The 21,742-nt window shown below is 59.6% G+C and overlaps 2 protein-coding genes and 1 long non-coding RNA gene across 6 annotated transcripts in view; 1 reads left to right on the top strand and 2 right to left on the bottom strand.

The window, feature by feature from the left end:
• Window positions 1-424: 424 nt before the first annotated feature.
• On the bottom strand, window positions 425-9,106 carry RHOD (ras homolog family member D). The gene is made up of 5 exons (XM_032358606.1): window positions 8,931-9,106; window positions 4,478-4,565; window positions 3,570-3,679; window positions 1,731-1,865; window positions 425-942 (listed from the first exon to the last, which is right to left on the bottom strand). Exons 1-5 carry the CDS (start codon window positions 9,060-9,062, stop codon window positions 775-777), a joined length of 633 nt encoding a protein of 210 aa, XP_032214497.1. The 5' UTR covers window positions 9,063-9,106; the 3' UTR covers window positions 425-774.
• LOC116599014 lies at window positions 1,860-15,557 on the top strand. Of its 4 annotated transcripts, none has more exons than XR_004289219.1 (7): window positions 1,860-2,203; window positions 5,277-5,453; window positions 8,352-8,486; window positions 8,747-8,834; window positions 9,628-12,085; window positions 12,208-12,761; window positions 15,473-15,557. It is a non-coding gene; the product is annotated as an uncharacterized LOC116599014 (long non-coding RNA). The 4 variants fall into 4 exon arrangements; XR_004289218.1 differs by lacking the exon at window positions 1,860-2,203 and having other exon boundaries at window positions 4,565-5,453; window positions 9,628-9,779; window positions 10,501-12,085; XR_004289220.1 differs by lacking the exon at window positions 1,860-2,203 and having other exon boundaries at window positions 4,565-5,453; window positions 9,628-11,102; window positions 11,236-12,085.
• Window positions 14,085-21,742, bottom strand: part of SYT12 (synaptotagmin 12) — a 21,880-nt gene continuing 14,222 nt past the window's right edge. The window contains exons 5-8 of the mRNA XM_032358605.1: window positions 19,541-19,756; window positions 18,776-18,896; window positions 17,748-17,881; window positions 14,085-16,203 (exon numbers count right to left, since the gene is read on the bottom strand). Coding sequence (XP_032214496.1) covers window positions 16,030-16,203; window positions 17,748-17,881; window positions 18,776-18,896; window positions 19,541-19,756 — 645 coding nt within the window. The 3' untranslated portion in view covers window positions 14,085-16,029. The remainder of the gene's footprint in view (window positions 16,204-17,747; window positions 17,882-18,775; window positions 18,897-19,540; window positions 19,757-21,742) is intronic.

Raw genomic sequence — 21,742 nt, 5'->3', positions numbered from 1 at the left:
TGTATCTCAGCAATATTATTTATTTATCATAAACAACAACCAAAAAACCCTCTTGTGAACCTTTTGTGAGCACTTACTGGGTGCCAGCCACCTGCCAAGCTCTTTGCATGCGTCTCAGATGCTCTTCCTCATCTAAAGGCTCCTTGCCATCATCTGGGATTGGTCCCATTTCACTGATGGGGATACTGAGGCGCAGAGGGTTCGAGTAATTTGCCCAAGGTCCTGAAGTGATAGAGCTGGGTTTGGATGTGGCTAGTCCCACTCTAGTGCCTACGAGTGGTGGGTCCTTTTCTGCTACGGAGTGTGTGTGTGTAAAGCAAGACATGTGACCTAGCTGGCAAGGAATGCGGTTTTAGTTGGTTTTAGTTGTTAGTTACCATCCCCGGGGCTGAGGGAGGGTGTGAGTTGTGTGGCTCAGGGTTCTGGGAGCAGCCGTGAGGCGGTGCCAGGCTCAAAAGGCTGCTTCTGGATGTGTGGTCCAGGCTGGGAGCTGGGAGACCAGCAGTCATTTTAGGGGACTCCAGGAGTAGCCCTCCACAGGGCAGGTGGGCTCCAGAAGCCCCTTCTTCAGGCCTCAGGGTGAGCGGGTTATGCTCTATTCCAGGGTTGGCAGCTCCAGCTCAGGGGCCCGGCCTTGGCGGGTCCAGCTGTGTGAGGTGCAGTTCGGTGATCACAGCTTGGGGACTGGGTCCAGCCCAGCCGACTGGGCAGCGCAGCGCCCAGCTCCTTCCGGTGCTGCTGGGGCCGTTGGGGGGCAGGGAGGGGCTCAAGATGTCAGGACATCACACAACAGCTCTGGGTAACCCTCCTCCAGAAGTTGTGACCGCGGCTGCTGAGGGCCACCTCGGCTGCCTCCTGGAAGACTGCGTGGACGTTTTCTTGGAGCAGGGCTGAGCACTCCAGGTAGGCCACTGCGCCCACGGACCTCGCCATCTCCTGGCCCTAACGGAGAGAGGGGAGAGGGCTGCCTTGAGGCAGAGGCCTCTGGAGGGCCTTGCGTTTGGCCTCCTCATGGCTTCACAGCGCTCTTGGCCATCCTAGGGAGTCTCCAGGACAAAAGAGGAAGGTGAGTTTTTCCAGGAGCCATAGCTCCTGCCCCCTGGCTTGACCAAGCACTCTCATGGCTTCTTTGGGTTTCCTGCCTCAGTTCCAGGATGGGTCTCTGCCTCTCACGGCACGAACTAACCCACTTCCTAGGTGTGTAGCAGAAAGGGGCCTGTGGCCTGAAGGGCTGGGGTTCCTCTCCAGGCCTCAGCTTCCCTATCTGTGAAGTGGGTGCGCAGGATTATCTGAATGGGCAGACCACTTGCTCCCCTTCCACAGGCAATAGCTTTTAGAGTATTCTAGGTACCGATTCGAAGCCAAGACCATTCCAAGATGATCTCTACCTTGACCTACACCCTGTTTGTGCTGGATGCCTCATGTTGCTGAAAGCCTGGGCAGGGTCAGCATACCCAGAAGCCCGCCCCCTTCCCAGGATCCGACCCCCACCCTTGGGCTGGGTTTCTTTTTTTTTTTTTTTTTTAAAGATTTTATTTATTTATCAGAGAGAGAGGGGAGAGAGCGAGCACAGGCAGACAGAATGGCAGGCAGAGGCAGAAACAGGCTCCCCGCCGAGCAAGGAGCCCGATGTGGGACTCGATCCCAGGACGCTGGGATCATGACCTGAGCCGAAGGCAGCTGCTTAACCAACTGAGCCACCCAGGCGTCCCATGGGCTGGGTTTCTTACCCTGTGGTAGGTCACAGGTTCCAACCTATTTTTCCGCAGCTTCTTCACCAGCGACTTGTCCTTGCGCAGGTCAGTCTTGCAGCCCACGACAATGATGGGCACCTCCTTGCAGAAGTGGCTCACCTCTGGGTACCACTGCGGGGAGGGTGGCAGCACGGGTGCGTGTGTTAGCCATGTCCTCCAACCTCGCGCTCCCCAGGTGGACTTCAGCAATGATAATCAGTGCAGCCAACGTTTAGGGAGAATTACCCTGTTCCAGGCTCTGAGATTTCACATGTGTGAACCCTTCAATCCCCTAAGTCCCCGTGAAGCAAGTTCTGTCATCAATCCCATTGTACAGATGCAGTAACTGAGGCTCGGAGACACTGTGGAACGTGGCTTTGGTCACACAACTGGAAGCGGCAGGATCTGAGCCCAGGGTTGGGACCCAGAGCCCTGCTCCTGCCTGGTCTAGAATCCTGCCACTCTGCAAGGTAAGGGCCCCTAGGACTGCCTCCCAACTGGGTAAAATATATAAAGAAATTAGTCAGCCTTTAAAAATAAAGCAGCTCACAAAATGGTCGCAGCAGCTGTTTGCCTGCTGGAGGGAACTCTCCTATTCTGTGTCAGCTGCTCTTTGGAATGTGAGGCTTCAGGGCCTGGTTATTTCAGCCTGGACAGCTGGGGAGTCTAGAATCTGGAGGCAGGGGATTTAGAACTCCAGGAGTGCGCGCCTGCTCAGTTTGTCTGTTCAGAAAAAACTGGCATCAAACCGTCTGTCTGCTGGAGCCAGACGGGGCCCGGGGTGGGGGGGTCCCCTGGGCTGACTTCCTATACTCCGGCCCCTCCACAGACCTGTGTCTGACCGTGGTCTCCCCTGTGACTTCGCCTTGCTAAATCCAACACTGAATCCTCGGCCTTCGTCCTGCCTGAGCCCTGGCACCAGGCTGCCATCTCTCCCTCCCCTACCATCTGGTTGGCACTTCGCGCTGGGACCCTGGTCTCCCACTTCCCGTGTGCAAGGCTCTTCCCCACTGGCGGTGCTGAAATGGATCTGCCCAGCCCTGGGAGCTGCACTCAGACCCCACGTCTGCCTGGCCCTCCACGGCAATGTCCAACAGGCCCGGATCTCCCACCTCCCTACCCCCCACTTGCTCCTTCTCATCTCGGGAAATGGCAAGGCCGCCTTCTATTTGCTCTGGTCCAAACCTCTCTCCCACTCCCAACCTGGGGACAACACTACTGGTTCCACCAGGCTGTCAAGGGGAGATGAGTGAATGGGCAGAAGTGCCCAGAACAGAGCTTGGCACAGGGTAAGTTCTCAGTAACTATTACCATCATTGTTGTGGTCAGTGTGACTCACGCGGTCACCAGCTGTGCTCTGAGGAACCCGAGAGCACGCTGTTTGCACGCCGTTCACGTGGAGGCCCTGGCAGCAGAGGGTACAAGAGCAGAACAACTCAAGGGACCACATCCCTGATACCTGTGGGCAGTGAGCAGCCGTGGGAAGCCCTGACGCAGCTGGGGAGCACTGTGGGAGGCCCCCCACCGCTGAAAGCCAGCGGTCACACAGGAGGCTGCCGGTGCGTGCAGCCTCGGACAGGCCCAGGCTGGGGAGCTGCGGGGGCCTCTGGACCACTCAGCTTTCTCAGTCCAGACCCTGCTACCAAACCCCTATGGGACCTCTGGCAAGTCGCTGCCCCTGCTCTGGGCCTCAGTTTCCCCACGTATACACCAAAGGTGCTGGATTTGAGTGATCTGGGGCCTGCCATGCTCTGACAGGCTGTGGAGTCAAGGGTGGGGCCAGAGCAGAGTGGCCTGGCTCGGGGGGGCTGTACCTCCCCAACCCCCAGTACCTACCCGGTTAAAGATGTTATCAAAGCTGTGCGGGCTGGTGACATCGAAGCAGAGGAGCAGGACACTGGCGTCGGGGTAGAAGAGGGGCCGCAGGCGGTCATAGTCAACTTGCCCTGGGGAGAGTGGGGGTGGGCATTCCCTTCAGATCTCCTCCAACATCAGGGAGGTCATCCCAGCAGACGGGGGAGCCGGGATCAGGGCCTGGTTGTATGCCTCGTGGTCTGATACACATGTGGTGCCCAGCTGGCCTCAGCACGCGGACATTTCCCTCCCGGCGGTGTTCCCCCAGCTTGCCCGGGCTCTGTGTTAGCCCTGGTTAGCCCTGGTGTTAGCCCTTGCCAAGAAAGCCCTGTTCTGGAAGGAGTGGGGAACCAGCCTGCAGGGACTGGGGCCATCGGTCCGAAGTCTGCTTTGCCCTGAGCTTGGGAGGTGAGGAGTAGGAAGCAGGTAGGACTCTGGACAAAGGCCCCTTAACCCCTGCATGGCCAGGGGGCTGCGGGGATACCCTAGGGTGAGCTTTCAGCTCTGGTGTGGATTTGACTGAACCCTATGTGGGTAAGGTCAGGAAGCCGGGAGGCAGAGGTCAAGGTCAGGCAGATCTTACAGAAGCTAGAGCCAGGATGGAATGCTTAGGAGGCCAGTAATAGCTCACCCCTTGAGAGAAAAGAGCTATGAACTCCCCCTTGTCTCCGGGACATAGCTGGCTACCCTCTGTTGGGGGAGGCGGCGGACGTAGGTGCAGGAGCAGAGAAGCTTCAAGTTCCTGGGGACCCCAATCGTGGCCAGTACCCTCCCTTGGAGATTGGTGAGACTGCTGGGCTTCTCTGGTTCGGAACGAAGGGAGCAGGGCTGGGCTTCTGGGCATGGGGGGCCCCCTCCTCCCTCGTCCCTCCTGCAGCCCGCACACCCACCTGCCGTGTCCCAGATTTGGAGGTTCAGGGGTTTCCCCTTTATTTGCAGGTTAACGGTGAGCCGCTCAAACACAGTGGGGGTGTAGCTCTGAGGAAGAAGGGGGCAAGGCAGAGGCTGTGAGGACCGCTTCTGTAGCAGGGTGTGCCCGGGTGCCCTGGCCAGAGCCCGGATTTGCCTGCAGCACTGCTCCCCTCTCTGGGAGTCTGACAGTCTGAGGGAGGGTCTCTGCGAGGTAGGCAGCCCAAGGGGGTAAGGCCTAGTGCTGCCGCCTCCAGGCTGGGGGCCCCAGCGAGGCACGGAACCAACCCGGCCTTCCCACCTGTAAAGCGGGACTATGGAAAGCGCCTCCCACATGTGTTGCCCGAAGGATTCCGTGAGAGGCTAGCTCTGTGCAGAGCCTGACGCACCGAGCGGTCCCCCACACGCCAGCTACTGTTATTTTTATCTCTGTCCCCCTGGATGGGGGACTGTCCCATTTCTGAGTCTTCCTTCGCGTTGTCCCCTCCTCCTGGAATGACATTTACCTACATTTGTTTGTTTGATTGATTGTCCATTCATTCACTCCCTCATATATACATTCAGTAAACACTGGCACCTTCTCTAGTCCTGGATGCTGGGGAGAAGTCATGAACGAGACTCACTGTCTGCTCTGGGGAGCCTGTAGCTTTCTGGGGGGGGGATCCCTGCTTTGCCTCTCAACCTCTCATAATCTAACCAAGCCCCCTGCCCCATGCCACCTCCCCCAGGAAGCCCTTCTGGATTGCTTCCCACATCCTGTCTGTCTGCCTTTCTTATTAGCCTCATCTGGCATCAGGAGGAAGTCACTCGGGCCACAGGCCCTTCCACCCAGGCCTAGAGGCTAAGGGCACTCCCTCTCCATGGAGGCTGGATGTGTGGAAACAGGACGCGTTTGGTGCACAGACAACGCGCAGGAATGGGAAGGGGGAACGTGTACAGATGCGGTCTGAGCAACAGGTTAGGAGGTTTCCAAAGCGCGACAATGCATGCCCTTTGCTGGAGTGGCGTGCTGGACCAGCTAGGGTCCCCAAGGCGAGCTCACTTGCTCAGGGCTGGTGGGTGGAGCCACAGCATGGGGAGACCCTGGCCTCCTGGCCTCCGCCCTTCCTAGGCCAGACGGAGACTGCACCTGCCTCAACTCCGGCCGACTTCAAGCCTGCCCGCCTGCCCGCAGGCTCTGAGTCAGGCCCTGGGCTGCTGGGAGGGGCAGCCCCTTAGCGGTGGGTCAGTGCGGTCCTCCAGGCCACTTGGGAAGGTACCGGGGGAGGGTGGGCCAACGGAGAAGGTGAGGACGGCCCTGGGATGGGGTTTAATTTGCCCTGGACTCTAGCCACCCGTCACTCCCTCTACCAGTAGGTACAGACAATAGCTCTACCTACCCCCCACCCCCACCTCCTAGCACCCAGCCGGCCCAGGCTCCCTCCCCTCAGGTCCCTTGCCTGGCGGGAGACAGTGTGACGTGGTGGCTAGAGCAGTGGCTGTGGTCTCAGATGTTCCTGGCTTTGGACTGGCTCTGGCCCTCACCAGCTGCATGACCTTGGGCCCGTCCCCTCACTGGTCAAAGGAGAAGAGTGTCCCTTTAGAGTGGGATAGGGGAGACTGGCTGGCAGGGGAGGCCCGGCATAGACGTCCTCCGCTTAGAAAGCGGGGCGCCAGCAGCAGTGTCCATGCCAGCTGCTGTCCATCCCTCCAGGTGGTATGCCCTTCCCCAGCCTGTCACCGAGGAAGGGACTGACACCTGCTGAGCTTCCATGCACCCACTCACCTGGGGCGGGGCCCCTCCTGATCTGAGGTGGAGGGCAGCCGGCCACAAAGCCCTGGGGAGATCTGTGTCACTACTCAGGGAACACCTGTGGAGATGACACCGTCATCCACATTTTCTAGGGATCTACTGTGCATGGCCCTCCCCTGTCCTCTCTGGGACCCCCACAGCCTCGGGAAGTTAGCTCTATCCCCGTTTTCCTCATAAGGACAGAGCCGGGAAGGATGGAGCCAGGTCGTTCTGGCTCAAGAGCCAGAGCCTGGCCTCTTGAGGCAGAAAGACCTGGCTCCATCCTTCCCGGCTCTGTCCCAGGCCACTGGCCTGTCCTGAGGTCACTGACTCTTGAGCCCCGGGTATCCGGAGTGGGCAGGCAAGCCCCATCCCAGGCTGCCTGGCTGGGTTGCTCCTGTGGCTTGTAACAGCACAACCCTCCCCCCAACTCTAGAGACTTTGTCTACATCTTCTGTTGTGTTCTTTGAACCACCAGGCAGGGTCACTCTGACCAGTAAATGCCTAATCTTATCTATTGAGCTGTCCTTAGTCAGAAAGGGAGGGCCAGGTCTGAGCCAGACCAGGGTAGAGGTGACTCGGGCTTGGGTCTGCCCTCATAGGGCTCACAGACAGACAGACGGAGCATTACAGGATGGGGGAACATAGTTCAAGAAAGGAAAGTCCCTCTGTGGACCAGGAGGGACTGAGCTGGTTCTGGAAGGCAGGGCTGGTCCTCCCTCCCCCCTCCCCTTCCCATCCTTCTGTGGGACCCCTGGGCTTTGGAACGGTTGCAGATCCAAAGGTTAGCCAGTACTGGGCAGAGGCTGGTGCCTGGACTTTCCTCTACCTCAGGAGCTTTCTCTACTCTGCTCCCTTGCTCTGAACTTAAGGCTGGGCACAGCCAGACAAGGGTCCCTGAGGTTTGAATCCCAACCTACTGTCTGCCCTGTGGGGGACTCCAGGTCTTCTAGCTGCTGGTTCCCTGAGTTTGGAGGTCTGCCAGGAGGAGGAGTCTCAGGGCCAGAGCAGAAGGCTGGTCTGGCAGGCAGAGCACTGGGGACTGTGGAGAGTGCCCTGGTCAGGGGCGGGGAGATCTGGGCTCCCGACGTGCACTGTCACTGCTGGACCCTGCTCCCCAAGGCAAGACTCTCTCTCTAGCTTCAGTTTTCCCACCTGTAAAATGAGGCCTTTACAGTGCTTGCCGTTCTTTTAAAAGAAGAGCTCTTCCTTGTGCCTGGAGGTAGAGGGGTCCTCAAACAGATGAGGAGCTTAGACAAGGACAGCTCTATCTCCCTGGTGGCAAGCATGTCCTCCCTTCCCCTGGCCAGCCCCAGCATGCCCTTCAAAAGACACATTCCATCAACTTCCAGAAGCCCACTTCCAAGCTGCAACCTCTCTGGAATCAGGATGAGCCTTGCCATCAGTGACGTCTCAGAGCCTAGGACACCCCTCCCAGCCAGTCTCCTGGACCCTGGCTGGCCTGGTCCCTCTCCCTGCCATGCCATAATTGTTGGGTTCCCTTGGCAGCATCTGGGGGCCCAGAAACTTGTCCCACCCAACTTTAAAAAAGTGACTTCCCAAAGGAGGTGACGTCAGCTCCACAAACCACAAAGCAAGAGCTGGCTTGATGCTGCCATAGTGGAAAGGAAGGTCTGACCCTGTTACCAGCCCTCACTTCTCCTGCCTCCTCCATCAGACTCCCCAGGGCCTGCAACAGTCCAGGGGTTTGGAGGATGATGGGACAGGCAGGAGGGAGACGAAATGCTGGAAGCAAACCCACAGACTCCCAGAACTGGGCTGAGAAGTGAGTGGGCCGAGCCTCTGTCCTGGTGCCTGGGAGCCCGCCTGGACAGTCTGAGCGCGCTAGCGAAGGACCGACAGCCAAGGCGCCCAGAGCGTCCCAGATGTGCCTGGTACACACAGGCTGTCTCTCAGCCTTGCCCTAATTCCACCTCACCGGGTCTCCGGCCCTCTGAGGTTGTGTGAGGAAACGGAGGCTCAGAGAGGCTAAGCAAGGTACCGAGGGCCCTACAGTTTATTAGAGGAGAGCTGAGGTGCCAACCAAGCTATCTGACATGAGTCTGGTGTGTTCTGACCTCCAGGACACAGCCCACCCCCGCACAAACAAGAGCTGGTGGAGAAGAGATGTTAGCCAGATTCCGTGGGTCCTTCCTGCTGCAGATTCTGAGCTGAGCTCTTGACCTGTATTAATTCACTCTTCACAGAGACCCTGGAAGGTGGGCACCAATCATATTCCTATTATGTGGTCAAGAAAACAGGCCCAGAGAGGGTAGGGGACTTGCCCAAGGGTACACAGCTTTAAGTGGCAAAGCCGTGATTCGAACCCAGCCAGGCAAGTCTGGCTCCAGTGTCCTCAGTCCTTCCTAGCCATGCTGGGTCGCCAAGTGCTCTGTTAGGATCTAGGGGGTACCCAGGTTGCCTAAGTCAGTCCCTGTGGCACCTCTCCCAGCGAAGTGCCCTTCTGGCCACTTTACAGATGATACCACTGAGGCCCTCGCTCCCGATGGCGGAGCGAGAACTGCCTCTGAGCACACAGTCCGCCGGGAGACCCCTTGCGGGACCAGGTGGGCGCCCCGGGGAGCGCGCGCGGAACCCGACCGGGCGAACGAGCGCGCGAGGCAGGGTCCGGGGCGCGGGGCCCGGAGGGGGCCGGGACTCACCTCGGGGAAGGCCCCCTCGGCGAAGACCATGAGCAGCGACGTCTTCCCGCAGCCGCCGTCGCCGACCAGGACCACCTTGACGGACCGCGCCCCCGGCGGCGCCTCGGCGCCCGCGGCCTGGGCCGCCCTCATCGCGAGCGGGCGAGCGGCGGCGCGGGGCGGGCGGGCAGCGGCGCGGGCGGGCAGCAGCGCGGGGCTGCCGGCGGGGCAGGAATGTGGAAGGGGCGGGGCGGCGGGAGGAAGTGCGCGCGGGGCGGCCGGGGGCGGGGGCGGGGGCGGGGGCGCGGGGCCAGGTGAGAGCCCGGGGGCGTGGCGAGCGGCGGGGCCCGCCCCTGGGGAAACCCTTGGGGAGCCGCTACTGCTGGCGGGCGCGGGGAGTGGGGGAGCGGGAAAGGGTCCCGCGCTCGGCCTGCGTCCTCTGCGTCCTCTGGGTCCGATGGGGAGAAGACAAGGAGTCGGACGATGATTGTGTGTGTGGGGAGGGTGGACAGGGATGGAGGAGGCCCCTGGCCCACTTCCTCTGGGAGGAAGGAGGCGGGGTGGGGGTGAGGGGCAGCCAGGGGAGCCTACCAGCTTTGTAGGGACAAGAACTGGGTCCCTGGTGCCCAGCGCCGGTCGGCCGCAACAAGAGCCACAAGAGCCGGTGACTTTGGGTGAATGAATGGATGCCTGAAGGGACAAATGTGCGTTTCCCCAGGGCTCTGGAATCAGCGCCCACCACGGTCCTCCCTCCAGATACGTAAGGCCAGATGGGAAGGGGATGAGCCGGGCATACCCTTATGGGTCAGTTCCCTGCACTGCTAGCCTGGCCTGCCCTGCCCCAGCCAGCACCAGGAAGTTTCCATGCAGGTAGGTCAGCGACCATCTGCTCACCTCTGGGAGGGCATCATCTAAAGAAAGTGAGGGAACTTCCCACCAACAAAGTGATGAGAGCAGGGTCTGGTGCATGGTTGTGCATGTGTTGTTAGTCCATGTGTTAGTGATCCTTACTATTTAACCAATACTGATGCCTAAGGGCCTGGGAGGACCTTGAACCCTTCAAGATGAAGTCCCTATTTTGAGAAGCTCATGTCTAGAATGGGAGACAGGTAGGGCATTGGTGTGGTAGGAGCTACAACAGAAGTGGGGGCAGGCAGCGGGGCAGAAGTAGGGAAGAGAGGCTGGCTCTTTACTGTGGGGAGGGGGGCATCAGAAAACCCTTCTGAGGAGAGGGGCTAGAGTCTTGAAGAAAAAGTGAGACAGTCAAATGGGCGGGGGGTGGGGGAAGGTGGTCCAAAGTGAGAGAAGCCCAGGCAAAGTATGGAGGTGAGAGATGGGGTACTTTGAGGGGGCGCTGTGGTCCTTCTCTGTGATGGAAGGTGAGATCGGGTTGAGGAGCTGGTGCCAGGAGAGGCTGACGTTCCAACAGGGCTTGGATAGCGGAGCATTTTCGGTGCCGGGAATAAATACAGAACTGAAGTGAATTGAAATCTTTTGAAAATGGGCACAAGGTTCTCCCCAGGTCCTGGACTGAGTGTTTGCAGTGAAGCTCAAAGGAATAGACAGTAGAATCTTTGGGTTCCCCACACAGGTCATGACATCATCCCATGTGGAGTTCGAAGCTGGGCAGGGGGAAAGGCACCCTCAACCCACATTGAACCTCACTGTGGACCAAAGAGGCAGCTGGGGCAGGAGTCGCTGTCCCCACTGCAAAGAGGCAGAGCCCAGACCCCTGACTCAAGCTCAGCCAGGGCCACAGTCCACAGGAGGAATGGAGCCTCATCTGGATGGAGGGAGCATCTCGTGACATCCCCACCCTTCAGATGCTCTTTCCTCCCCGAAACTGCCAAAGGGCTGAGCAATGACTTGGCACTGAGCAGGGCTTCCCGCCCCAAGGAGTGGTGGGAGGGGCCCCGTCCCCCAACGATCAGCTGTCAGCTTTGTCATCCTCTATTCTCTCCACTGCTGCTGTCATCAGGCCTTGTGTGACAGGCTAGGAGGCAGGTGGGGCCAGACTGGCGGTGGAGGGAGCTGAGAGTCAGGCAGAGGCGTTTGGCCTTGGTTGCTATAGGGATAATCATTATAATGACATCCTTGACGTGTGTCATGCCTTGCAGTTTCACTGAACATTTCCGAGAATAACAGCGCCCATTAATGGCTAGCTCACTGTGTGCCGGCTCTGTCCCCTAGCAGGTGGGAATTGTTAGCCCCATTTTACAGATGAGGAACCCTGGGCGGGCGGGCAGAGAGGTTAAATTCTTGCCTAAGACCCGCAGCTAGGAAGAGGCAGAACTTGAGTTTGAACCCAGGTCTGGCCACACGGCAGGGCTCTCTCATCTATACTTCCTTCGGCCGGGAGACTCCGTTGTGAGCCCAGCAAGTGATCTGCTTCCTTCGTTCCACTGGGAGCTGAGGCTCAGGATGATAGGTCCGATTGACCGCCTGGCTGGACAAAGAGGGCAAAAGAAGGGAAATGGAGCAGGGACAAGAGGAAGGAAGGTTGGTTGACTCGAAAGAATAAACAAACCGAAGAAACAAGAAAGGGATAAGCGACCGCCCAGGTGAGATTACAGTGCGTGACCCAGTGGCAGGGTCAGCAGGCAGGGGACCGCCCTCCTGCTTCCTTCCGCTCCAAGGACCCCTGGCCTTGGCCCCTTGGCCGCCTCTTAGACCCCCTGACCCCACCCTCCCCGAGCCCGGGAGTCCCCTGCTGCCCCAGCCGGGTCTCTGCTGCCGCCGTGTGGCTCCTCTTCTCCCTGCACCATTCCCACGGCGGCTTGCCCGGTGGCTGGGAGCTCCTGGCTTGGGGTGTGGGGTGCTCACGAGTGGCTGGCAGATGGGGGAAGTGGGTGCCGGGGGTGGAGTGGAACTTCAGAGGTCCAGTCATGCCCCTTGGAGTGGCTTGGCAAGGTACACAGGCTCTTTGCTCCTCATGCTTCCCTACGTGCCCTCCCCCTCCCTTTTATCTCGAACCCAGGTCCCAGGAGGTCTGTCTTTGGCCAGAACCCTTCCACCCAAAGCCCGGACCTCTTGTTTACGGAGCATCTCCTGAGTCCTGGACACGTGGCATGTATTGCTTTATTCCCTCCTATTACGTATAATTCTTATCCTCCTTTGACAAGTAATGAAACAGAGGCCCAGAGAGGACAGATGATTTGCCCAAGATCCCACAGCTGGTGAGTGGGTGAGCTGGGATTCTAACCCAGGCATTTGGGGCTGCTACGCACGGAATTCCTGAAAGTCAGAGGTGCGGGGGGTGCCTTTAGAGGCCTTCCTGATCAACACATTTATTCTTCAGGCAGGGAAACTGAAGCTCTCAAGAGGAAGGGACCTGTCGCACAGTGAGAAAGCTGCAGGCCCAGTCTGCGGCAGTGGGAGCCCGGAAGAGCCTCTTCTCCCATTTCCGTCTGTCTGTCTGTCAGATCCATTCCACTCCAGCCGCCGTTTAACTGGACGGAGCTCAGGGCTGGGAGCGCGGGCCTCCGGTCCTCGGCTCCTCTCCCCGACCTGTCATCATGGATCCTGGTGGGCGGAGCGAGAAGGTTGGTAATGCGGTGGGAGGGGCAGAGAGCCAGGGGGCCCTGCGGCCCAGTCTCGGGTTTATTTAGCCTTTCCGGTTGTCACTTGGGGCATCTGCAGGCATAGTCGGCCCCGGGCAGGAGAGAGGAAGCCAAGGTCTGAGCGGAGGTGGGTTGTGGGCGGCGCAAGGACGCAGCCCCGCCCCCTGTAGACGTGGGCAGGTGGACAGGCCCCCTCAACCCGCGTTGAGCCTCACTGTGGACCAAAGAGGCAGCTGGGGCACCCCCAGCTGTCACTGTCCCCACTGCAAAGAGGCGGAGCCAGCGTGGTCAGGTCAGTGACCTCCATACCTGTCCTCTTGGATGCAGCACTGCCTATCCCTGAAGTCTCCCCGACAAAGGAGGTCTGGGACCCTGGAGGCCGGCCCATGGGCCTAGGGCTGGGAGGAGGAAGAGGCAGGAAGAGATGCGGGTGGTGCGGTGCGGGCTATGCCCAAGGAGGCTGACGCCTCAGGACAGCTCAGGCTGGCTCTCACTGAGCAGGAGCAGTGCTGGCTCACGTCCCCTCCTCATCACTTCCAAAGCTGTTCAGAAGGTCCCCTGTCTCCCTCCCCTGACCTGCGCCTCTGACCCAGCCCGGGACCCTCCGTGGCTCCTCACTGCCAGCCGGACCAGGACCTTTGACTTTACCCTGAAGCCATAAAACCTCCCCAGCTCCGCCTCATCTGGCCTCTCCAGCCTCAGGTGTCACAAAGGACACCAAGGAGTTCCCATGCCCAGAGGCCCCTCTCCCTCCTCCGTTCGCATGGTCCTCCCTACACTGCCAGGCTAGTGCTCCTGCTTCCACCTCCTCCAGGAAGCCCTTCCCTACCCTTCCACTCCTATCTCACCGGTGTCCTCTGTCTGTCCAGTGTTGGTGGGAGACGTGGGGGGAGGTCCACAGAAGCCTGCACAGTCGGGCTCTGTGGGAGGCAGGCCTCCTCAGAGCTACTAGTAATTCCCACCTAGATCATCCTTTGATCCTTGGTATGATCTTCTAGGGCAGGGGAGAGACTAGAGCAGCCTGGGAGAGTCGAGGAAGGGGGCAGTGTGGCTTGGGGGTTAAGAGCATAAACTTTGGAACGAGACAGCCAGAGCTTGAATCCCAGCTTTGAGACTTTCTGGGGCTGTGTGATCTTGGACTAGTTACCTAATTTCTTTAAGCTTCCATTTCCGGTTCTTCAAAATGGGATGATAACTGAACCTCCCCCGGGGCAGCGAGGGTTACAGGGTGGCCCGCTGGCGCCTGCATTCATTGAACGTGTGCGACCCTTCTCCCCTCTAAGCCTTTCTTTGGGCTCCCTTGTCCTCATCCTCCCCCAAATTTGCTCTAGCAAGGTTGACTAATTGGCCTCAATTTTTGCCCACTCCCGCCCCTTTGTGTCTTGTTCCCTGTTCCAGAAATGCTTTTTGGGCCTTGTCCTACCTTTTTTCAACCCTACGGTTCTTCTTTCCCTGAAGACGGCTCAGTGACACCACCAGGGAGCCCTCCATGATATTCCCTACTGCCATCCTCCCTGCCAGGCCTGGCTTAGGGCCCCTTATTAGAGCCTCCCGAGCAGTCCGATGGCATTGCTCCTTGTGCTAGTCTCCCAGCCAGACAGAGACCTCCTTCCCTTCTGGGTACTCAGCAGCAGGACAGTCCGCTCAGAGTAACCCACACAGAGACCCAAGTCCCCATTCCTGGAGTAGAGACAAAAGTGATTTGGGGCCGAGCAAGGCTCCCCGGAAGCCCCCTCCTTCCTGCCCCAGCTTTATTTTGGTTCTGGAATCATTCCAGTCAGCAGACTCGGTCCCCACCATGCCCGTCCCGGGTCCACAGTCCACATTTCATGCAGTTAGAGGGAGGGAAAGAGGGGGAAGAGAAGGTGGGTGTAAAGGCTTGCCTGTGCTGCCGAGCCCCTGGGGCAGAAACGGTCTGGGTCTCTGCTGTGCCCCTGGCCTCTGTGGCGGGTCATGCAGACCTTCCGGTGCTGGCCACAGGGCTGGGCCACAGTTCTGCCTCCAGTCCCATGACTGGGCTCTCCCAGAGGCACTGGGGGTAACAGGTTGGGCCTAGGTCTCCGTAGCTCACCAGGGCCTGTGGCAGCCCCAGAGCCCCTGCGCTGACCTGTGGGTGGCCCCGGGAGCGGATGCTGCTGCAGGCCACCCTCCCCACCCCCACCCCTCAGCTGCCTGCTTCTCACGCGAGGGGCTGCCCCAGCCCGTGACAGCTGGAGAGTGTGCGCTCTCCTTCTCCAGCTGGGGTGGGTGGTAGCCCAAGCCCTGGTGGGGGGCCAAACAGTCCAGCCCCTTGTTTTCTGGTCAGGATCCCTCCAGGGGGCCAATCACACAACAGGGCTCCTCAGGCCATCAGGCTGGACACTCCGGAAGCCACGACGGGCTTGGAGTCTGCCCCTGCTCAGGGCTCTCCTCTCTCCCCTCCAGCTTTCTCCAGATGGAGGAAGGCGCCCTGCTCTCCTAACCAACCCCTTGCCTAAGAATCTCAGGGTTCGCTTCTGGAACTTGACCTAGGACCCCCAGTGCCCCCTCCTTCCCAGTCTGGCATTCAAACCCTTCCTTCTCGCCACCCCCCCAATCTGGATGCCCCTTGACTTCCCCTCCCTGCCCCTGCCCAGGCCACCCCTTTCCTGCCATCCCTGCAGTCTGTCTTCCGGCCCCACTACCCACCGGCTACCCACAGGCTGAGGCATCTCTCTTCCCAATAGGGTCTGGCCTGGAGGAATCGAGCCAATGCCTAATCCAGAGGGGACCAAACACAGGGACCTGGCTCTGGGCCTCTCGGGACCTCTGGACCTTGCCAGGGTTATGGATGGAGGGAGCAGATTCCATGGAGCATGATTCCGGAGTCAGCCTGGTCTCCTGGTCACTTCTCCTGCCCAGAGAAAGGTCGTTGTGTCCACTCCAGTAGGCTGAGGACAGTTAGTGACAGGGAAGTTCCTGTCCCTGCCTTGCTGGGGCTGGCTGCCTGCATGGGACACACTCTGTTCTTCTCCTGTCCCTCAGGGCATGGCTCCCATCCTGTCCTCACAGCCCCCAGAGCTCTGCCACGGGGGCATTCAGCACTGAGCAGATCCCCAGGACTGGGGAGTCCTGTCTTCCGGACATCCTAAGGACCGAGTCCTCTTCATGTCATGTCTGTTGGTGTCTAGCACGGCATCTGGCCCCCGAGACTCACGCGTCTCCCCGTACAGGACCCCGCTTAGCACTGGTCTCCCAGCAGGGTGGGATGTGGAGAGCCCTGAGAGGCCAAGCCGCAGCGCCCCAGGCCGAGGGACAGGCTGCATGGGGATCTCAAAGTGGAAGCAGGATGAGCCAGTGCCAGGCTGCCTTCCGTGGGTCGTGGCCCAGCCCCAGCAGGCCCTCTGTGGGAGAAAACCCTGGGTCCCTAGACACCTGGCCAGGCCCACTTCTCCACTGCAGTCTGGACAGAAGGACCAAGATGGCTCATGGGGGCTCCGGCAGGGGACCCCAACATCCATGGCTCCTGCTGGACTAGGGAGGGGCATCAGAGCTGAGCATGGGCCAGGCTCGGTGCCCACCCCGGCCCGTCGTGCCAGCTGCTAGTTTCGCCGAACGGGGTGCCACATGGACACGGGCCTGCGCAGAGTGGCCAGCATCTGGTTCCAGTGCGTGGTGCCCATGCCGCTGGCGGACGGCCCAATGATGACATGGCCCACGTTGTCCCCTCGGCCATCGCTGCTGCTCTCAGCCACTGTCACGCGGAGAGACAGGTCCTGGGGAGGAAGTGACATGGGGCTGGGGACAGGGTGCCAGGCCCCAGCAGGGGGTCAGGTGTGGCTCCCTGAATCCTTAGCCCCGATCTGCGTAGCCCCCAGGCTTCTGTTGCTGTCTCCCTACACAGCGGCAGTGCTGGACTACCAGGTTCAAATGCTGGCCTCCCCACGCGCCTTGCTTTGTGACCTTGGGCGGTGACTTGGGCTCTTCCTACCTTAGTTCCCCATCTGTGAAATGGTAATCCTATTAGTTCCTACCTGTTCTGGGGGGAAAAAAAGGTTAAAATGTGTCAAGTGCTTAGAACAGCCTGCACACGGAGCATTTTAGATGTCTCATTATTCTTAATATAATCACATGTTGGACTCAGAGCTGAGGAAGGAAAAGAATGTGCTTGAGATCAAAGTGGTTGAGCTTGAAACTAACACCCAGCCTGACCGCCTTCCTCCTCCTCCTCCTCGCGCTCCCCTCTCCCACCTTCCCTCCTGGTCCCGAGAGGTCTCCCCCCCTTGGAGGCTGCGGCCACTGGGGGTGGGAGAAGGGGGGGCAGGTGGACAGCCTGTCCTATGAGGGTGGCAGGAAGGCAACACCAGCGTCAACCAGCGATGCTGGGATGTTTGCCTGCCTTGGGGACTCTGGGAGTGAGGCCGATTTCTGGGCTTTCAAATTCCAGGGGGCTGTCAGAGTAGGCGGGTTCCCACAGCCCCATGGATAAGGGGCAGGTTTCTGCTCAAGGCACAAAAGGCCATTCTCACTGTCAGGGATGCCTAGGGACAGAAGGACATAGTGAGGGGAGGTGGTAAGCTCCCCATCCTCTGCCAGCAGGGCCACTGGTGAGGCACAGGCCATATCCTCTGTAGCCCCCCAGGTTCGGTCTGTGGTATCTGTACGGGGGTGGGGGAGAGGGCGTGGTCTCCCTGGATCATATGACCTTCTGAATGCCACTACCGAAGTGTGGGCGGGGTTGAGCAGGGCCTCTGCGGGTAGCCTCCAGAGAGTTAGGGCCAGCACTGTGGGCCCTTGGCTTAGCCCTGGCTCATCTCCAAGGCCTTTGTTGCTCCTACTGGAAACTGTCTTAATTTAGCTCCCCCCTCCTGCAAAAGCCTCCCCTGACCACCGAAGTCTGGCATGCTCTTGGTGGATTAAGATTGTCTGGGGACTTTCTGCCTGTCCCTTGTGAGCACCAAGGAAGCAGTGCCTGTGTCCCCAGCACACACCATAGGCCCCGTAGCTGGCGGGTGCTCCATAAATGCCTCACCACTAGAAAGGTGATGGCTTAAGGCAAACCACTGGCATCTGCAGGAGCCCTGAGATGCAAGGTCGGTGTGGTTGGAGTGGCCCCAGAGTCCCGGGGTGATCAGGCCTGGCATCTGCAGGAGCCCTGAGACGCAAGGTCGGTGTGGCTGGAGTGGCCCCAGAGTCCCGGGGTGACCAGGCCTGGCATCTGCAGGAGCCCTGAGACGCAAGGTCGGTGTGGCTGGAGTGACCCCAGAGTCCCGGGGTGACCAGGCCTGGGCTCCCACGCCTGAGCCGGTCCCCGCCTCACCTGGAGCACGATGGCTGGCACCGAGAAGATCATGGCTTCGTTGAACACCGGGTTGGGGTCATCCCTCTTCACAGCCGTCTTCTTTTTGCTCATCTTCCTCCCATCCTGAAGCAGGTACACCTTGACAAAGGGGTCTGTGGGCAAGCGAGAGGCAGGGGTCAGGGCCACACTCCCTTGGCATAGGCCTGCCCAGTCCTAGTGGCCCACTGGCTCCACACAGCCAAACCTTCATGGCTGCTACCATCCCCTGCCATCCTGCCATTGGGCCTTTAGTTCTTTCCCATTTTACAGATGAGAAAACTGAGGCTCGTGCATGAATCAGGAGAAGAGCCGGGCTTGGGGCTCAGGCAGCCTGCCTCCGGGCCCCCGCACACGCTCCCCGCCCATGGCGCTCGGCACACTCTGCAGACCCACCACTTCTCATTCTATAATGAGCACAGACGTCAGCCCTGAGTCACCCTGCACCCGTTCTGTGGAGCCTGACTTTGAAATAACAAGTCACTCACTGCTTGTCACCCTCCACCCACTGGGTGTCCTTGCTGTACCCGCCTGGACCCTGGATTCCCCCTCCCCGCCAGCTCCCAGCAGGTCGGGCTCCAGACCCCCGGCCCTCTGTTTCCAGTTCTGTTCCTGCAGATGGTGGGGGGCAGCAGGTCCTGCCCGGCACCCAAACCATCCTGGGGGCCCTGGGTCCTGTCTGGGATCTGGGACGCAGCCCAGCTCCTCATGAAGTCTAGTTCTGGAAAGCAGGCATCCACCTTGGTTTCTTCCCCCGCCCCAGCCTCCTGCTCAGACTCCCGTCTGCCCCTCACGGGGGTTCCCAGCCACTCTCGCTGTGCTCAGCCTTCCGCAGTCAGACTGCTTTCCCCGCTGTGCACGGCTCCTGAGCTCAGCCAACACCAGGGGGTGGAGGGGCCAGGCGCTGTACCCCCACACCTGCTGATGCTCCCGGGGGCCCCCTGCTTAGCAGCTGGGCCACCGCTCCCACCAGCCCACACGAAGGAGCCGGGCCGCTGGCCAGGCCTTACCTGCTGTGGTCTTGTCATTGGTCCAGATGAGATTTTTGGCTTTCACCACCACGACCGTGAGGCGCTCAGCTGTTGGGAGGTAGCTCAGGGACAGCAAGATCTCACCCACAGCGTCAGCAGCCTGGAGGACACGTGAGTGACTTGAGGGGCCCAGGGCAAGGCAGAAGCTTCCTTCTCCATTGAGAACTTGCTGCTCCTGCCCTTCCACCAGGCACTGGGCCAGTGGGATTGAGAAAGGGACCCCAGTCCCCCGTCCCATGAAGGGTGCACGATCCCTCCTCCTATAGGGGGTGGGCCCTGCCTTGGAAGGAGGGCCAGAGGGCAACTGTCAAATGTGGCCACCCAACGCAGGCAGGGTCCCTCCTTCCAGCCCATGGAAAGCATTCTGTGGAGTAGCACACAGAGGTCCCAGCGGACCAGGACGGGTAGACCATTTGCTTGAGTAGCAGTGATGGTCCCCAAGCCGTCCTATGCTTATAAAGGTAAACCAGCAGCTCGGCCTCTGTCTGCAATGACCCCCTTTAGCGCCGGAGCACCTCCCCAGCAGAAACCCTCTAGGAGGAGAGCGTCTGAAGGTTTGGTGGTTGGCGCAGGGAACAGCGGTGAGAGCATCTTCATTTCATGCAGTAAACAGAGTTTTCCTGAATGTGGCACGGGCCTCTTTTTCTCATCCCCTAAAGAACGGCGGGGTGGGGGCTGTTGTGGACGGCGGGGTCTCCCCGCGGCAAGAGGCATGTGTGACCCTCTCTCCACGGGCGGACTGACCTTGTTCTGGTCCTGGAGGTAGAGCCAGCCGCTGAAGGGCTGCAGGGGGAGGTCGAGCACCGAGAGCTTCAGCTCGACCACGCCTGTGCTGACCTTCCGCTCGTCCTCATCAATGCCAAACACAGAAAACCGCAGGCTCTTCTCCTCCAGGGCGGCAGGGTCCAGGGGAATGGAGAACTTCTCATCAAAGAAGATGGAATAGGCATTCCTCTGGATCTGCAGAGAGAAAGGGACACGGAGGGAGCTCTGACTCTGGGGAAGGGGTGGCAGTCAGGGGCCTGCGAAGCCATGGTGGGTGGGGAGAGAGCACCGGACAGAGAGTCCAGAAGCCTGGGCAAGCGCCCTGGCTCTGCTGCGCACCACCCCCCTGCCCGGCCTCAATGCCAATTCTTCCTTTGGGGGTTTAGCCCTGAGGACTTTTTTTTAAGGTGGGCTCCATGCCCACTGTGGGGCTTGAACTCATGACCCTGAGATTAAGAGTTATGTGTTCTACCAACTGAGCTAGTCAGACACCCCAGCCTTGGGGATTTAAAGGTCCCCATCTTCCTCTCTCTGGTGGCCAATCTGGTAGCCTGGCATTCGAAGCTTCCATAATCGGACACCAACAAATTCCCACACTCAGTGCCCATGGCTCCATATAACCCTTGTGATATTTGCTGAAATGGTCTCCTCTTTCTTATACCAATTCAGGTCCGGCTCTGGGCCGGGGTGTGCAGTAAGTACAGAACATCGTGGAGCCTAGAACCACTGATGTCCCAGCCCTTCAGAGCCTGGCCCCGGATGGCCTGAACGTTGTGGGATGGGTGCATGGATGGAGTGCCGAGGCGAGGCTGGGCAGACTCTGCTTCCAAGACCAGTCCTGCCTGGTGGGTGACTTCGGCCTCCTCCCAGGAAGCTGTGGGCAGGCCCCCTGGGAAGGTGCCCTAGCGGGCACAGCTCTCCTGTCCTCTGCGGGCTGCCTTAGTCACTGCCTGGCAATATTCAGGGAGGAGCTCTCATCCCTGGAAACTTGCCTGAAGCTGGGGGGTTGCCCAGCCTGGGGGCAGCCACCTACTTGCTGGGACTGGCTGGGCTGCAATGCTGAGAAGCCTGCCTTCTCGGGAATAAATCCGCCAACAGCTCCAGGTACACTGAAGCATACTCTTTGGTCCCTGCCTGGGTTCTGGGAAGGTTCCTCTGCCACTGCTCCCTGGGAGCCACCTTCCCCAGCCAGTTCCCTGCTTGAGGATCTTCACGGACTCCTTCCCCTGTGGGATAAAGTCCACCCCCTGACCTTGACCTTGGCCTCCAGGCTCTTCATGATCTCCCTCCTCCTGCCAAATGAGCCACTCTGCTGTCCCCTGCCTGCAGGGGCTTGGGTTCCCTGACCAATGTGCATTCTCTGTGTGTTGTGCTTTATGAGCACATGCGGGGAGGAAAATGGGAACTCCAGGGCCAAGTCCTGGATCTCCAGCTCACTTGCTGGCGTTGGGCAAAGCACTCTCTTGAACCTCTTCATCTGTAAGATGCCCTCGGTCCATCCCACTGGGGCTAATGAGAGAGTCACAGATGTAGGGACTTGGTGAACCAGATTCTCAGCACACACCAGGCTGTGGTGGTTCCCGTCCACCAATGTCCCCCCTCAAGGAAAGTGTCCGGAACCACTCAGGATCTTCTAGGCAGTCCAGGCCATCGGCAGCCTGGATCCAGGCTCAGCAGGGACACTCCATGGTCCTGAGATACAATCTATTGTATCCCCTCCTCAAGGATTACGGTCCCCATTTGAGAGATGGGGAAACCGTGTCACAGAGAGCTTACGTGACTTATCCAAGGTCATGCTGCTAGGAAGTGGAAAACGGCTACTGGACCCAGACAGCGAGCTTTAGGGTCTTGCTCCTCACCACCCTCTGGACGGCCTCGCTTGGGTCCCACACGTATGGGCTGTGGTCAGGGCCCAGGAGTTGGTGGGGGGCGGCGTGCGGGTGGGAACGGGATGACAGTGTCCACCACAGAGGGACAGTCAACTTCAGTGTGGTAAGAGTGACTGGACACGGGCCTTGGTCCTGCAGGCCCGCAGGTTCCTCCTACTCCAGTTAGAGGCCACGGGGCATCTACCTTGCCCACCTCAGAGGACTCCCAGCCATGGCGTCTGGAGCCCTTTTACCCCTAATCCAGCCTGGAGGGGAGTGAGTCTCATGAAGGCTTTGCTCCCTCCTGGCAAAA

This window comes from Mustela erminea, chromosome 9 (genome assembly GCF_009829155.1).
Source record: "Mustela erminea isolate mMusErm1 chromosome 9, mMusErm1.Pri, whole genome shotgun sequence".
In the NCBI taxonomy this organism is placed as follows: domain Eukaryota; kingdom Metazoa; phylum Chordata; class Mammalia; order Carnivora; family Mustelidae; genus Mustela; species Mustela erminea.
Note: the sequence above shows the minus strand (reverse complement) of the source record. Positions and strands in the feature narration are given on the sequence as shown.